Consider the following 16,899-nt stretch of genomic DNA (forward strand, 5'->3'; position numbering starts at 1 on the left):
CCATTCAGCTCGATCTTTGACACTATTGGCTACACTACTGTGTTCAGTTTCCATAATGTCTGAACTCAAACTAGTGTTTTGAAAGGCTTTGTCAGGCATCCTATTCAGTGGGTTATGCAGGACAGCCAGTGGCCTGAGAGGTTTTAGAAAGCCTTTGAGCAAGAGGAAAAAGAAAAAAGTGTTGAAGGTTAACCCAAGCATTGCAACTAATTCAAGTTTTATTGTAAGGAGAGGGAGAGAGGGAGGTAGGTAGGGAGAGAGAGAGAGAGAGAGAGAGAGAGAGAGAGAGAGAGAGAGAGAGAGAGAGAGAGAGAGGAAAACAGATATAGTTACAGAGAAGGATAGCAAGATAGGTATAAAAATGGTTGGAGTAATAGATAAAGGGATGGATGGAAGGAAGGTTAGACAGATATAAGCAGGTAAAAAAATGGAGAAATCTTGATAGAGATGATATAGATGTGCAGAGAGAGGTACTAATGGACAGATACATACCCAGATGACAGGTGGGTAGACATAAAGAGAGAGAGAAATAGATAATAGTTGCGTAGGTGATAAATTAGTAGTTGATAGACATAGACAGATAACTGACAGATGATAAATTATAGATTGTTATATTAATAGTTTAACAGATTATTGATAGAAAGATGATAGACTGGTAGATAGAAACAGATAGTAAATGTCTGAGACAGACAGACAGACAAAAAGAGAAGATGTGGTTGGGAAGGACAGCCCAGGTATAGGATCCCTTTCTTAGACTACGACATACACAGTCAAGTATCTATTCTGGAAAGGTTGCAAAGCCTTGGAACATATGGATGGTGGCTTGCTGATCACCTGTTGGAGACAAGATTTCGCTAACTCCCAAATGAGGTTTTGGTCACTGTGGGCCCAGGGAAAGGCTCCGATTCCCCTTGCATCCTTCAGCTTCCATGGCTCATTCTGTGGGAGACTAGGGAGCACTAACGTGCAATGGGCTCACCTTTTAAAACATCCACGATCTTTTCCAGGCTAGTTTTGAGGATCTGGATGAAGTCCTGGATATCACAATTAGAGCAGGAGGTGATATTGAAGGTGATGCTGTCATCTTGCACAGAGTAGGCGATCCCCAAGCCATCGGGCACAATGGGCATAGAAGCCCCGAAATTCAGCGTTGGGTTGAACAGATGCCTTGAGAAGATGAAGCTGTGATTCATCTGACTATAGGCAGAGTCAGAGAAGATATCAGGCAAACAGCCCTTTTTGGTGTCGGCCAAGATCCGAAGAGCAAGCAAGTGTCTGTCAAACCCCTGACCTGTGAGCATGACCAAAATGGCAGTGGTGTTTTAGCTTGGGGAATGGCTCTGGAAGGGCCCCACCTTCCCCTCGAGGTAGCTGTGGACTGTGAGCAGGGCCCTCCCTCTCTCTGGGCCTCAGTCCTGGAGGCCTTGTCCTAGGTGGTCTCAAAAGCCCTTCTGACACCACGTACTGTGGTCCAAGACCTAGCCTCAGAATGACAGAGTGTTAGGGGTGACCATGGAGGCCAACCCACACCTAAATGAGAATCTCCTCGACAATATGCCCAAGAGGAGTCACACAGCCTTGATTCAAAGTACCCCCGGGTTTAGAGCAGCTCTCATTGGCATCTTCCTCTGTGTGTCATCCACCACTGCATTTTGGGGCCAAGAAGGACACATCTAATCATGTTTCCGGGGTCGGCCTTTTAAATGCTTGAAAACAGATACTGTGTCCCCCCCTCTGTGAGTCAGTCTTCTGTTCTCTAGGCTACAGTTTCTAGAACAGCTTCTCATGTACCATGACCCCAAGGCCTAGCACTGCCTTGGGAACCCTCCCTCCAGTTTCCCTCCTGCTTATCCATGAGGAGCCCCAAACTGAACAACACCTTCCAGAAATGGTCTGATAAAGTGGAGGGTGATGGCTCCATCATCCTTCCCCATATCAGCTGTACTTTCACTTGTCAATCCTAAAGTTTCTCCACTTGCCTCCCACACACAAGTCCTGGAAGGGGATCGACAATTGCCCCCTGCTACCCTTTCAGACTTGCCTTTTGGTGTCATTGCGCAGCAGCTTCCTCTCTTAAATTTACCTCAATTACCATTTTTCACTTTATTCCCTCAATTACCATTATTCACTTTATTAATGCCCAGAAAATCCTCCGTTTTTTCTCAAGGACATTCAACCCTGGCTCACCCCTTCCCTTCCCTCTCCAGCTCCTCCCACTATACCAGGGGCCTTCAACATTCATGTTGACACTCCCTTAAGTTCCTAGTTCCTCAATTTCTTTAAATCCAATGACTAGGAGGTCTCATCCAACTTAGCCACCCACAGGGATGGTCATCATGTATCCCACCATTTCCCACAAGTATTTCCTTAATCAGAAACTCTGATATTCTCTGACCATAACCTCCTATGATTCCAACGCTCCCTATGCCTCACCCCTCCTAAATCTAGCCTTTGCCCTCATTGCATCCTTCAATCGCTCTACCCCTCAATGATTTCTCCAACCACTCCCCTTGCTTTGACTTCTCTTCCTTTTCAGTCTTCACTTTACAGTTAACTAATGCGGATTCACACCATCTCTCACATCCTTGCCCTGTTGCCACGTAAGCCTTTCTGGCCTCCAGTCCTGGATTGCTTTCCCCATCTGCCTCCTCTTCTTCCACTCACATGGGGAAGAATGGGAGTCATCCAGCTGAGCAGAATAGGTCCACAAGTTATCCAGTGTCAATTGCTTCCCTGCAGTAGGACAATCCTTTTATATTTCCTTAAGTGGTTCCCTATCTGAGTGCCCACAAAGCCTCCACAAAACTTAGGACACTGTCCATGAGACCCCCTCTTCTCCCCTTCTCTTCATTCCAAAGCTCTTGGGCATCATTTCTCATCCTACCCACCTTTGTCCAGTCTCTGATAATGAGGTGGCCCTTCTCCTTACCCAAACCAGCTTCTCTAAATGAGCCTCTGATCCCCTCCCCTCCCATCTTCCCCAACAGATCGCCCCCTCAATCACCTGCTCTAATTTCCACCATTTGTTTCTGCTTCCAACATGTTCAAGTCTCTCCCGATCTTAAGAACCCTTCACTAGACCCTGCCATCTCCTCGTCATACTATTCTGTGTCTCCAGTTCTTAGCAAGATTCCAAGGCAAAAAAGCTATTGACACTCGTGTCCACTTTTCCTTTCACTCACTCCACGCACTCCACCTGTATTCTGATCTCCACTGAAGCCCGTCTCTTTAGAGCCGCCAGCTCTCCTCCTCGCCAAGTTCTTCTAGAATCGATCATCCCCAACCTCTCTGCCTCATCATTCTATATTACTTATTTGGTCCCCACACTCTGTGATCGGGTGGCTCTCTCCTGCTTGTTCTTCTTCGCTGGGTCATCGCCCATACTGCCCACGGAGCTCTCCAGCTCTCGGTGCTGGCCACGTGCTCCTTCTTGCTGGCACTTGGCAGAATCCTTGTCTTTCTTCAGGACCCAGTTTGAGGGCCGTCTTCTGTATAAATTAGCCTTTCCTGATCACACCAAGTGCCGGTGCCCTCCAATCCCCAAGGACCTCACCATGAAGCGGCCGGCATTCCTTTATTCTCCTTATCTCTATTCTGTCCCTATCTGTCCCCCTCTTTGTTGTCTCCCCCATTAGAATACCAGTGACTGGAGAGCAGGGGTCGTCTCCTTCCTTTTACTTGTGCCCTGGCACCATTATGCCAGTCCTTAATAAATGCCTGTTGATTTAGTTATCGTAGTAGTGTCCCCCACCCCCACCCCTGCAAGCAGCGATCTTCCACTTTTCTCCAAGATCACTTCTGCTGACCTGCTCCACCCTCGCCTCAGTGTTCCCAGCATTCTTCTCACAAGTTGGCCATGCTCCTGTTGCCACACTCTGTCCTGGCTCTTGCTTTTGTCTGACTTTCCATTTCAGAATTTAATTAAGGCGTTTCTTTTTCCTCCATAGAAATTGAGGGTGCATAGCAGACAAGGGTACAAACCAGGCACAATGAAAGATCTGAGAAAAGAATGTTGTTTCCAACTGGGGGATCGGCCAGAAGTAATTTGACAAAGCAGTTAAGGATTCTTTTAGGAGAGTAGTCACCTGTTCTCTCTCTAACTGGAGTCTACTCTTGGGATCTACTGGGGAGAAGGAAGATGATTCATGGAAACATGGCTGCAAGGGAAAGGCCACTGTTCTGTGTTGTACTATTGATAACTACCACCAACAAGTGACCTTTGAGAGGTGCAAAGGAATGTCTACATCCTAGACCCTCCAAGAGCACAAGAATATGGCTAGAGCACTCCTTCCTCTGGTCCCACCAGCTGTAATGCTGCTGTTGTCATGCCCCTGGACTGCCTGCAGCCTGAAGGCAGCTTCCTCTCAGCCTCCCCGTCCTTTACAGGCTCAGGAATATGGGGCAGTTCAAGTGAATGGAAATAAATCCTCCCCAATCCCCTCCAAAGTCCTCCGGCAGTGACTGGACAACTGATGGCCAGCAGTGCCTGCTGTGCAGGGCATTTGTTCAGTGGGCAGGGGGTTAGACAAAAGGACCTTTCAGGATTCATTCGACCTAAGGATTCTGATTCTAGGACCTGTGCTATCTGGTCTTTTTATTTTTTTATTTTTGGTCAGGCAATTGGGGTTAAGTGACTTGCCCAGGGTCATACAGCTAGTAAGTGTCAAGTGTCTGAGGCCGGATTTGAACTCAGGTCCTCCTGACTCCAGGGCCAGTGTTCTATCCACTGTGCCACCTAGCTGCTCCTGTGCTATCTGGTCTTGATTTTCCTGTCCGCAAGGTAGAAGAGGAGAAGCATCTTTGGAAATTCTTCAGCCACCCCTTCTTGCCCAAACTCCTGTCCAGCATCTGGCGTTGAAGGCCCTCCTCAATTCCATCCAAGCCCCCCTAACTTTCTACTCTGCTTCAGTCACAAAGGACCACTCCCCCACCCCCACACACACTTTCTGGCTGAGTGCTCCTAGTTCCGCTGATCTCTGTCCCTGGAACACCCTCTCTTCCCCTCTATTGAAATCACTTTTAAAGTCAAACTTAAATGCCACCTCTCAAAGAAATCCTTCCTGCTCCCCTTGGCAGATAACCTTTGCACCTGGTCATAGCTAGCAAAGCCTAAAACCTCTTTGTAAAATTTAGCTGAATTTGGGAGCTTGGGAAGCTCTGTTTGCTGCCCATTTCCTTAGCCTGGGCATGGTATGAGGGGGCACCCCAAGTGTGGCTTTCAGGGCAGCTACATGCATCCCAACCAGATCACTTTGGAGGAAATCTAAGCTCTGACCTTTGAGTTCCCATGTGGCCCCTGAACCCCTTCCCAATCTGGCTCCAGCCCCCTTCATGTGAGCTAAGATCCAGCCAAATGGGCCTCCACCTACACAATTCCCTCTCCCACCTCCCAGCACAAGGAAGATGAGACCCGAGGGCAGGGGGGAGCAGGTGGGGGCCCAGGGTGAAGCCCAGTGCCCCCTCACCCCTCTGGGCAACGGCACTCACCATGGGCGGCTTCCCGGATCAGCCGGACATGGTAGGCAGAGCACGTGGACAACATGTGCTTGAGCTTGGCCACGCTGTGCTTGGAGGGCTCTTGGAAGGCCAGGGCGCATCTCTTGGAGTGAATGGAGGTGGGGCGGATAACCTCGGTGCGGCCATGCTTGAAAGCGCCTGTGCTGCACGGCTCATAGGAAGACACAACCTGATGATGAAGCCCCAGGAAAGCCATCTGCAAGGCGAGCTGGATCATGGCGTCAGGGCTCATGCCCTCGCGCTTCAGGAAGTGCTTGCCTCCCTTCTTGAAGTGCATCAGCTTGGCGGAGAAGGTCTGCACGGCCGAGTTATAGCTGGCTCGGGCGCTGCTGATGCCCTCTCTTAAGGAGTCATTCAGCTGGAAGTTGAGTTTCTTCACGGCCCTGCAGCCATCGGCAGCCAGGGGCACCTCCTGGGGCCTGACTGTGTGGGCCTGTGTGCTGTCTTGGAACACCTCCTTCATGAAGCGCAGGATGGTCAGCACGTCACCCCAGGAGTGCTCAAAGTTGATGGCCGCTGAGCCGTCTTTGGTGAGGATGAGGTTGAAGGATTTATCAAACCAGCGGTTGTGCCCGTTGCCATACAGCATGATCTGAGTGAAGTGGTCAGCGTCCTGAACGAGCAGATCATCCAGGCACAGGCTGAAGATGGCCGTGTCCACCTTCTTTAAGGCTTCCTGGTTGCCATTGACCAAGAGCTCTTGCCTCAGCTTTGCCCATGTGTCTCGCTTTTCAGTTGTCAGATATGCCAAGGGGAAGTCGGGTATGGGGCTCTGGTCAGAGAGTATGTACTTCAGGTTGGCATGGATTTCTGAGGTCTGGATCATGGTCCCGTTGCTCCGTAGGATGTTAAAGATATAAAAGTTCCCATTCCTTAGCACCAGGAGGTGCTTGGCCCGCTCATCTGTGAGAAGTGTGTCCCTCGCAAACTTGGGCAGACGGCTTGTACTGAAAAGCCTGAAGTTCTGTGACATGTCCATGGGGTAGACATTAAACATGGCAGCCGTTTGGCACACGAATGACTTGGGGATCCAGCGGATGAACTTCTTGAAGAACTCAGTGTTGGTTCTTTCTGGGTAGAGATGGAGGACTTCAGGCTCCAGCGTACCAGTTCTGAAGGCCCTCAGGAACCGGATGATTGAGACAGTCATGTTGGTGGCACGCGTGAGTTGGTCGTTATACTCATCTTTGGGGTCTGGTTGGAAAGCCAAGCCTACATTCATGTTAAATACAGGCGGGTTGCGACGGCCTAGATAAGAATTCAACCATATATCTAGAGAGAAAGGAATGTTGAGAAGTAAAATGATACAAAGGATATATAACAGGAAGCAGTGGGAAGAGATAGACTGGAGGGTTAGGAGAATAACCACAGACAAGTCACCCACCTCTCAGGGCCTTGGTTTCTTCTTCTTCTTCTTCTTTTTTTTTTTTTTGGTGAGGCAATTGGGGTTAAGTGACTTGCCCAAGGTTACACAGCTAGTAAGTGTTAAGTGTCTGAGGCCGGATTTGAACTCAGGTCCTCCTGAATCCAGGGCCAGTGCTCTATCCACTGTGCCATCTAGCACAGTTTCTTCTTGATAAAATCAAGATCTGAACTCAGATCACTGGATTTGGAGTGAAAGGATATGAATTCAAATCCCTACTGTATCAATTACTAACTGGATAGACTCAAGCAAGTCACTTCCCCTCTGTGGGCCTCAGTTTTCTCATCTGTAAAATGAGGGGAATAGGACCAGACCTTTAAGGTCTCTCCTACAGTCTCTGAGATGCCTTCCAGTTCTATATCCTTGGATTGTGTGTATTCACAGATTCAGTAAGATGTAAGGGTCCCTGTTCCAAAGCCTATTGGAAGGGAAATCTTTCCTTATAGGAGGAGAAGGTGGCCCGGCCCTGGCTGAGGGACTTGGCCAGGAATTTTCTAGATGCTCCAGGTTGCAAGTCTTCTCCCAGATTCTTCAAGCCTAGTGGCTTTGGGACCTTCTTGCTTCTAGCTTCAAAGAGGCCAACCAGGAATGAAAACCGGTGTTCAGGGCAGGGCACTCCACCAATAAAGAAAGGGACTTGTATCCAAGGGCTTTGGGATGGGTTACGGGAGGTAGCCAGGGGCAGGAGCCACTCTGTTGTGGTCTTTATATCCCCAAATGCTCAGGACAGAGGTAGCCTAGCTTGGAAATGAAAGCACTGATGGAGTACCTTATGGTTTACAAAGCGCTTTACAAAAACTATCTCATTTGAGCCTCACAACCCTGGGAGAGAGGTACTATGATCATCCCCTTTACCATACAGGTTAGGAAACCGAGGCAGGCAGAAGTGAAGTCATTTGCCCAGGGTTACCCAGCTAGTAAATGTCAGGCTGGTTTTGAATTCTGGGTTTCCTGACTCCAGGTCTAGCACTCTATGTGCTGTGGTGCTCCCTAGTGGCTCATAGTGAAAAGAACACCAAATCTGGAAGTCAAGAGTATCTCGATCCAAATCTCACCTGTCACTGCCTATGTAACTTTAAGTTTTCCAGGCCTCAGTTTTCTCATCCTTAAAATTAGAATTGGACACAATGGGCTCTGGGGCCCCTTCTAGCCTCCAATCAAGGTATTTAATGACTATTTATTGAATTGATATGTGCATTCCATTGTAAATATGGGAATTAAGTTTTTAGCAATCATTGTCCTATTGTCACAGATGTTTTCTGGCATCCCTGTCCATTATGTGTACACCTCTGTTTGTGTGTGTGTGTGTGTGTGTGTGTGTGTCTCTTCCTGCCCCTCCCCCCCCCACCAGCCCCCACTCCCGCCACGGATGCCCTTTCTCCCACTGGTCTTCTGCCTATAATGTCCTCCTGTCTCTGCAATATCTTTCGCATCTGCTCCCTCCTATCCACTTTCTTTTTTTTCTTTTTTAGTGAGGCAATTGGGGTTAAGTGACTTGCCCAGGGTCACACAGCTAGTAAGTATTAAGTGTCTGAGGTCGGATTTGAACTCAGGTCCTCCTGACTCCAGGGCCGGTGCTCTATCCACTGTGCAACCTAGCTGCACCCCCCCCCCCATCCACTTTCACTGTCACCACTACAGGCCCTCCTTACCTGTTATCTGGACTACTGAGTTCATAGTGTCCCTGCCTCTAGTCTCTCCCCTCTACGTTCATCTTCCTACATCGAAGCTCTGATCACACCATTCTCCTCCTCCAGAGGCTCAGTGACCCCCCCACCCCCCCACTGCCCACAGACTGCTCTAGGGCATTCATTGGAGGCTTCCCTAGGAAGGCCTGTTCTTGTCCATGACCCATTTCTTGGTCTGACTGAAGCCAAGGCTTTCTCTGCACTTTGATGAACTTCACGTCCTTCCTTCCTAGTTCCCAATTCAGCAACTTCAATCTCCACAAATACCTGGCATTCAGATAGGTCCCAAGGAGTTACTTAGCAAAGAACATGAGACAGTCTGTGTTCCAAGGCAGCAGGAGGTGTGAGAGGGAGGAGAGAACATCTTTAACACTTTCAAAGAGTCATGAGAACAGTAACAACAATAATAAGTTGTTATTATTAATATTATTAATAGCAGGATGACATTTATGTAGCGTTTCAAGATTTGTGAAGCACCTTACAAATATCTCATTTAATCTTTACAACAACTCTGGGAGGTGGGTGCTTTACAGATGAGGAAACTGAGGCAGTCAGAGGTGAAGTGACTTTCCCAGGGTCACGCAGCTGGGAAGTGTCTGAGGCTGGATTTAAACTCAGGGAGGCTCATCTTCCTGACCCCAAGTCCAGTGGTACATCCACTGGAGCACCTCCCTGCCTCACACTGACCTTGACACCTCCACCCCCAAGTCCAGAGTTCCATCTCTGGAGACAGAGGACACCAAAGTCACATGTTACTTAGGAAAAGCGGTCCTGGGCAGGTAAGTGGTGGAGGTGGCATCCCATCAAGCAGGGCCCAGCCCCCCCCCCTGCCCCGGAAAGTGGCTTCTTGGGGAAAGAGGAAGACAACGAGAGGGCCTGGACACCTGCTACAAAGCTAAGTCTGCCTCCAGAACTCCCCACCCCCATGTCATCACCTCCTACCTGAAATGTAGCTCGTGTGCTGGCTATGCTGATCCTGGAAAATCAGCATGTTGTGCAGCTCTTTGCCGAGGCCATTCTGAAAGTTGTGGGAAAATTCTTCTGTCCTCCTGAAGTAATGGAGGAGAGGCTTGGTTTGTGTGCCAGCCTCGGGCTTCCCAGCTCTCTCCCTCCTTTCCCTGCTCCGACTCCCACCTTCCCTGGCCTGGCTTCGGTAGACTAGCAGCCCACCCTCTTGCTTCCTCTCCCTGGGGCTCTCCTCAGGAGGAATCACTGAGCGGAGAAAGAGGAGGAGGGCACTCTGGGTATCCACTGGGACCACTTCCATTCCTTGTCACTGGCTAAACAGTTAACCAATGTAACCTCAGCCAGCACCGGAAAGAATCAGCAAATGGTGGCTAATGGATCTCCTGCGAGCCTGGAACTGACTGAGTAGGATCCTCCCTGCCCCCATCGCCCCTGCCACACTCAGGCCTGGTCCTCACGTCCTGCTCTGTCATCTATACCTGAACTGATCTTCAGTTAACAGAGGCTTCTGGGCTCTCAGGTATCTTGTGATAGAGTCTTCAAGTTTGGGAATGGGTAATCTGAAGAAAAAGCAGTCACGTTAGTCTGGGTACAGCCTGGCCTGGCTCTGCGGAGGAGAGAAGGGCCCTCCTGCCACCACAAGCCCCCACACACAGGGAAGAGAGGGCTCGACTGCAAAGGACCTCAGAGATCCGCTAGGAGAACCCCATTGCATCCTGCACACCGGCGTTCTCTCATATCCTCCTCCACCCAAAGAACCGGCTGGCCCTCATCTCCAAAAATTGATTCAGTAAAACTCACCCATCCTTCAATCAGTACCAAAGTCCTACAGTGCCCAACCTCTTCATTCCAAGAATGGGGGACAGTCTAAGCAAAGGCATGGAGGCTGGAGATCGCAGGATGAGTTTGGAGAACACCAAGGAGGCCGGTTTTACTGGAGCATGAGAGTCTTGAGCAGTAACGAGGGAAGAACATCCTCCTCTCTCTTCTTTCTGTCTACACTTGTCTTTGCAGGTAGCATCATCATTTAAACATTTTGTTGTTCTTTTCATTTGTGTTCGAATCACTGAGTCCAAGAGAGGGGAAATGACTTGCCCACAGTCCTCCAGGTTGAGCCTCTTGACTCCCAACTTAGCATCATTTTGACCACCCGCTGTTGCAGGTACAATCACCATTCTCTGAATGCCTGACTGAAGGAGCAGATGAAGCCAGCCCCTCCTGGCTGACTGCCCAGGGACTCCACAGATAGAATTGGCCATGAGATTTTGCCTGCAGGTGAAAACATCTGTTCCCCTGCACTCTGAGCTAGCCCATATATATCCCTGCAAGGTGGAGGTGAGCCGCTGGCCTGCATCATTTCCAGGACTACAGGTCACAGCATGGGGGAGACATTTTAGTCTGATGGACAATGACGTACATTGGTGGCAGAGCTGGGAAAAGAACTCAGTTCTCCTGACTCCAGGCTTGGAGCTCTCACCAGAACTTGCTCTGGAGTCCAATGGCCAAATCCTGGGCACCCTGAACTGATGTCAGAGAGGATGCCCTGAAGCACCCTGGGAGAAAGAGAGAGGCTTCCAGAAGCAAGCTGTGCCAGCCAGGACTAGCCAAGAGCCAACCACTGTGCAAAGGCATGGAGGCTGGAGATGGAATGGCAAGTTTGGGGAACACCAAGGTTCTTACTCTGTGGTCAGTCCTGGGCCCTTCCTAAAGATGCTGAATCTTTAGTCTTTTCAATTTAGAGCTAAGAAGCATCTCCATCTGTCCTTCCTGGGAATGGGCCCCCCCTGGATCCCTGGCCTGCTTTCCGCTGACATCCCTTGTATCCTGGCACACTAACCCAGCCAGCAGGCATCCAGTAAATGCCTCCTTCATTGTGAGACCCTTAAGGATCTTAATGCTACATACTAGACACATACGTATACATCTGAGAGGAGTGAAGAAAATCTTCAAGATGACCAAGCATTAACAAAAGAAAGACAAACAAAACCCTTGTGACAAAGAAGCGGTGTTGGCCAGTCCACACACATGTGTCATTTTGAACCCCTCTGTCCTCAGGCGGGTCCCCTGGAGCCACGGCTGGTCACTGCGCTGGTCAGAGTTCCTCTCTTGTCCAAGATTGTGCCTTTTACAATGGGGACGTGACTGCACACACTCTCTTCGCTTCCCAGCATCTATTCATGCAAGTCTTCCCAGCTTTCTCTGACATTCTCTGTGTCTTCATTTCTCATGGGGAAGACTGTTCCGGTTCGTTCTTCCGCCAGGACGTGTCCAGCTTCTCCCCAAGTGAGGCCTCCCTCTTCGTTCTCTGGTTCTTTGCCACCACAAAGAGAGCTTTTGTACCAAGGGACCTTGGGTGTCTGTTCTTTGCTGCCCTTGGGAAGGAGGACTGGAGACAGAACAGACTTGCTGGGGTGCTGTCGGCTTCCCAAGGTCCAAAGAGGGGATCGCCAGGCCCCTCGATGAGGGGCCTGCGAGGAGAGCAGCCCTGGGCAGCCTGCCTTAGCCAGCCTCGAAAGGGATGGAGGAGCCAAGAGGAAAAAGTGTCCACTGGGTAGGGACCACTCAGAAGTGAAATGGGGGGATGTCGAACGCTCTCTCTCAACTGCTGTAAGCCCAAACCCACTCTTCCCAGGGCTGAAGGCAGAAAAGAGGAGACTGACCCCCAGAAGGTAGGGGGAATGTTTATATCTTCTCAGTAAATATCTCTTTGTAAAAGCTAATTGGTTAAAAGGTTAAACAGTGCTGAAGAGCTAATCACTGACAGTTGGCTGGGGCAATGGATAGAGTCCTAGACCTGGAGTCAAGAAGACCTGAGTTCAACTCTGGCCTCAGACACTTACTAGTTATATGAACCTGGGCAAGTCACTTCACCTTTGTTTGCCTCAGTTTCCTCAACTGTAAAATGGGGAGAATAGTATCCGCCCCCGAGGTTGTAAGGATCAAATGAGATCTTTGTAAAGCGCTCTGCAAACCTTCCAGTATGATAGAAGTGTGATGATGATCATTTCTGATGACTGAGATGGTGGGAATGCCCTGGAGGCTCAAGCCAATATCAACACAAGGCTGGCCAAGCTCTGGGCCACACCTTCGAGCCCTGAGGGGAATGGAACCCCAAGTCTTGGTGTGGGCGCCCAAAGGCCCCACGTCAGCTCCGTGCCATAGGAAGGCCCCAGAGGATCACAGGTTCAGTCTAGGGCTGGAAAAGGCCCTTGTGGTCACCTACTCTGACCCTCTTGTTTTACAGAGGAGGGAAATGAGGCCCAGAAAGGCACAGGGATGTGCCCAAGGAGGCCCAGGTAGGGCTGGAGCCCAGGGCTCCTGACTACTGAGCCACATGGGAAGGGGAGGGGGTAGTCTCAGCACAGACACAAGTCTGTTAATGGATTAACGAATCCGGATTAATCCAGAACCACTTCCTACTGTGCACACAGGCCTTGTTTGTGGTGGCCATGAGTAGAGTCCTTGAGGGATTAATTAAAACATGCCCAATTCAAGGATCCTTATTAAGTGCCAGCTGCATGTTCCCTGCTGGGAATACAGAGACAAAAACAAAGCAGGCCCTGCCCTCAATGAGTTTATATTCTACTAGGAAAACAGGATATGAGCTGATAAGGAAATCCAAGAGAATGGGAAGGGGATTCTCCCCTGTGCTTCCCATAAGGGGTAGCCCACGAACTGAGTCCAGAAGCTAGGAATCCTAAGAGGCAGATGTGCGTCCCATGCACCAAGCTTGGGCAACAGCCACTAGGCCCATTTGGCTGGGATATAAAGTGAGTGCAGAAGAGGGGCATGAAATAAGACTGGAAAGAAGCTGGAACCAGACAGTAGAGGGCAGCAGAGAGGTCGGGGTGGGAGAGGTAGGTCTGAGAATCATCAGCACAGAGAAAGTGATAAATCCATGGGAGCTGACGAGATCCCCGGGGGAAGTGGGATAGAAGAGAGCCCAGCACAGAAGCCTGAGGGACACCTATGGTCAGAGGGTGTGAGCTGCAGCAGGATCCAGCAAAGGGGACAGAGGAGCGGCCACAGAGGTAGGAGGAGAACCAGGAGAGAGGAAGGGGTGTCCTAGAAACCTAGAGAGAAGACTGTATCCAGGAGGAGAGAGGGGTCAGCAGTGTCACAGGCTGCCCAGAGGTCAAGGAGAATGAGGATGGAGAAAAGAGATCACAGGAAACTTTGGAGGGGACGGTTTTGGCAGAATGATGAGATCACAAGCCTGAGTGTTAAGGGCTTGAGAAGAGAGGAAGAGGAGAGGAGGTGGAAGCACCTAGTGTAGGCGGTCTTCTCAAGGAGTTTAGTATCCAAAGAGAAGAGAAATAGGGTGACAGCAGCCAGTAGAGAAGGAGAGACTGAGGATGACGAGGGGAATCAGCTGGAGGAGACAGGGTGAAAATGGGACCACTTATGCTTAGAGATGAGTCTGCCTTGGCATGGCCAGCCAAGGGAGAAGGAGCAATCCAGGGCTCAGGCCTGGCAGGGCAAGAGCTGCAATAAGATAAAGGGGCAAGGGCCTCAGGAGAAGAGGAGAGTGGAACCGTTTCACCAAGGGCTCAAGGTCAGGAGGGGAGGAGATCGTAGCCAATGCAGGATGATGGCCTGGGAAAGAACTGAGAGGCTGAGGGGCTGAGGTCAGAGGGAGGGGCTGAATGATGATGGACTGGGATCAGAGAAGGGAATTCCAGCGTTCACAAACTTGGGGGTGATGCCAAGGTCAAGGGCATGGCCATCCCCCTGGGTGGATGAGCTGGGGAGGGAGAGCAGCTCATGGGAAGTGGTGGGGGGGCTCACAGTCCAGCAGACTGTCACCCATGCTTGGCGTTCCTTCTCTAATCTGCTTTAGGAGGTTTGAGTGTTTGAGAGGGCATCACTAGGGAGGATGAAGACCCCTAGGATGAGGGCAGGAGCTGGGGGGAGGAGAGTAGGCCAGGGAAGCAAGCACCGACCTCAGTGAGAAAGGAAGGGGAGGGTCCTGGAGGTTGGTAGAAAACAGCCACCACCAGAATTCTGTTTGGGTCTTAGATACCGAGTGAGGTCCACAATGGAAAGAGTACCCCTTGTCAGACTGCTGGGCAGCACCATGGTGCACAGAGCGCCAGGCCTGGAGTCAGGAAGACTCATTTTCCTGAGTTCAAATCAGGCCTCAGACACTCACTAGCTGTGTGACCTTGGGCAAGTCACTGAACCCTGTGTGCCTCAGTTTCCCCATCTGTAAAATGAGCTGGAGAAGGAAGTGGCAAACCCCTCCAATATCTCTGCCAAGAAAACCCCAAATGGGGTCACGAAGAGTCAGACACGACTGAAAAAAAGCCCCCAAAACACAAGGAAACACCACCACAGGGAGGGCTCCTAGGAAGTGCCCCTCCCTTGGTCCCGCCTCCTCCTTGGCCCCACCCATTCCTCCCATTTCCCCCCTCCCAGGCTGTCTTGGTAGTGGCAGGAGAGTAGGACCAGAACAAGCCCCTCCCCTTCTCTGGCCACACCCCCGACTCCGCCTCCCAGGGCACGCTGTCCTTGTAAGCAGCGCAGGAGAGCAGGACTGGTCGCACTGATCAGGCCCCGCCCCCTCGCCGGTCAGGCGCCCGCCCCCATATGGCTCCACCCCTCAAGGCTCCGCCCCCTCGCCTTCCTAACCGGGGCAGGCTGTTCTGGTAGTGCAGGGTGGGCACGATGCTGGGGGCCAGGCCCAAGTCTCCGCTGCTTCCCTTGTCTCTCGTGTCTCTGCCGACATCCCAGAAGGAGACCCCAAGGCTCCGGCGCGCGGGGCGGCCGTGGCAGCCGCCTTGAAGGCGGAGAAGAAACCGGAGCGGGCCGGGCCCCGGGGACAGCGCCATGGGGCCCGGCCTCAGGTTCCTCGCCGGTCGCCCAGGCAACCCGGGCGCCTGCGTAGTGCCGCCTCTGCCGAGCTGGCGCGGCGCCCCCCCCACCCCCACGTGCCGCCTGCCAGAACGGCCCCTTTCCACGTGGCTTTCCGCGGTGTGTGGGCTCACCAGCCACGTCCGCTGAGCTTGCAGTCCACTGCAGCCCCCGGATCCTTTTCAGAACTCATCTTGTCCCGCCTAGTTACTTGGCATTTATTCCTGTTGCATTTTTCCGTGTTAGATTGAATGAATGAATATGAAAAGCATTTGTTAAGCACTTAGTATGAAAATAGCCAAGCCGGACAGCCCCAGCTTTTAAAGAGCGCGTGTTCTACCTGGGGGGGGGGGGGAACAGAAGAGAGTGCAGCGGGAGGACCGACAGGGAGGCCCAGAAGCCCTAAGGGGCAGCCCCAGAGGGAGGGGGCAAGGGCTGCAACTGGTAGGGCCTAAGATTGTCAAACGTGATAACCTACTTCAGTATAATCAGTTTCCTTTGTAACCCTGTGTATTTTATTTTGTGGCCCTGAAACCAACTTAACCTGACTTCTCAAATTGCCCCATTTTCCAGACACTCTGGACTCAGGGTGTGCAGGAGGCCCTGAGCATGTCAAGGCTGAAGTCCCTCCTGGGCTTCCAATGGTCAGGAATGAGAACATTCTGCATTCAAGGTTCCTGAGCAGGAGAAAGGACAGAGGCCATGCACAACCATGAGTCATGTTTTTTTTTTTTTTTTTTGCAGGGCAATGGGGGTTAAGTGACTTGCCCAGGGTCACACAGCTAGTAAGTGTCAAGTGTCTGAGGCCGGATTTGAACTCAGGTACTCCTGAATCCAGGGCCTGTGCTTTATCCACTGCGCCACCTAGCCGCCCCCCATGTTTTTTTTTTAAAGACCCCATGTATACACCCTGGCATGCCAGTAGTCCTGCACAGTGAACTTCATTGTTCACCCTGAGGTTTCCTGGGATGCCAAAGAGCAGCTGGAATTGACTGACATTGATGTGGGTGACCTGTGGGGCAGCCCATTCTTGAAGCATTCCTAGCCAAGAGTCCTTGGATGGGCCCTTCCAACTGACTCCCAGGTCTGGGGTGACCAGCTACTCCAGCCTCCTCCCCTTCACAGCTGAAGACACTGATCTATAACTAGTGTTTGGTTTATTTGCATCCAGGTGAACAAGGAGTTAATGGAGTTCTTTTACAACTCCATTTTCAAAATTCCAGCAAAGCTTTTCTCTTGTGGAGAAATGTTGCTGTGAGATACAGTAACAACTGGTTAAAGTAATGGACTCTTCTCAGTTAGGGAAAAGCATGCCCATATAAGGAATGGCAAGGCATTATTATCTAGTAAACTAGGTCAATTCAAGAATTTGAGAAAAGTAAGTTTTTCAGGGCTAGAGGGAGAACTGATAAAAACCAATTTGAGCTGACTCTCCCCAGTGCTCTAGTAAAA

At 50.8% G+C, this 16,899-nt stretch overlaps 1 protein-coding gene across 1 annotated transcript; it reads right to left on the bottom strand.

The window, feature by feature from the left end:
- Nucleotides 1–370: 370 nt before the first annotated feature.
- On the bottom strand, nucleotides 371–15,425 carry LOC122753358 (carnitine O-palmitoyltransferase 2, mitochondrial-like). The gene is made up of 5 exons (XM_044000720.1): nucleotides 15,226–15,425; nucleotides 10,074–10,154; nucleotides 9,571–9,677; nucleotides 5,488–6,789; nucleotides 371–1,291 (listed from the first exon to the last, which is right to left on the bottom strand). The coding sequence occupies exons 1-5, from the start codon at nucleotides 15,423–15,425 to the stop codon at nucleotides 960–962; spliced, it is 2,022 nt and encodes a 673-aa protein (XP_043856655.1). The 3' UTR covers nucleotides 371–959.
- Between the last annotated feature and the right edge of the window lie 1,474 nt (nucleotides 15,426–16,899).

Source organism: Dromiciops gliroides, chromosome 4 (assembly GCF_019393635.1).
Source record: "Dromiciops gliroides isolate mDroGli1 chromosome 4, mDroGli1.pri, whole genome shotgun sequence".
Lineage (NCBI taxonomy): Eukaryota > Metazoa > Chordata > Mammalia > Microbiotheria > Microbiotheriidae > Dromiciops > Dromiciops gliroides.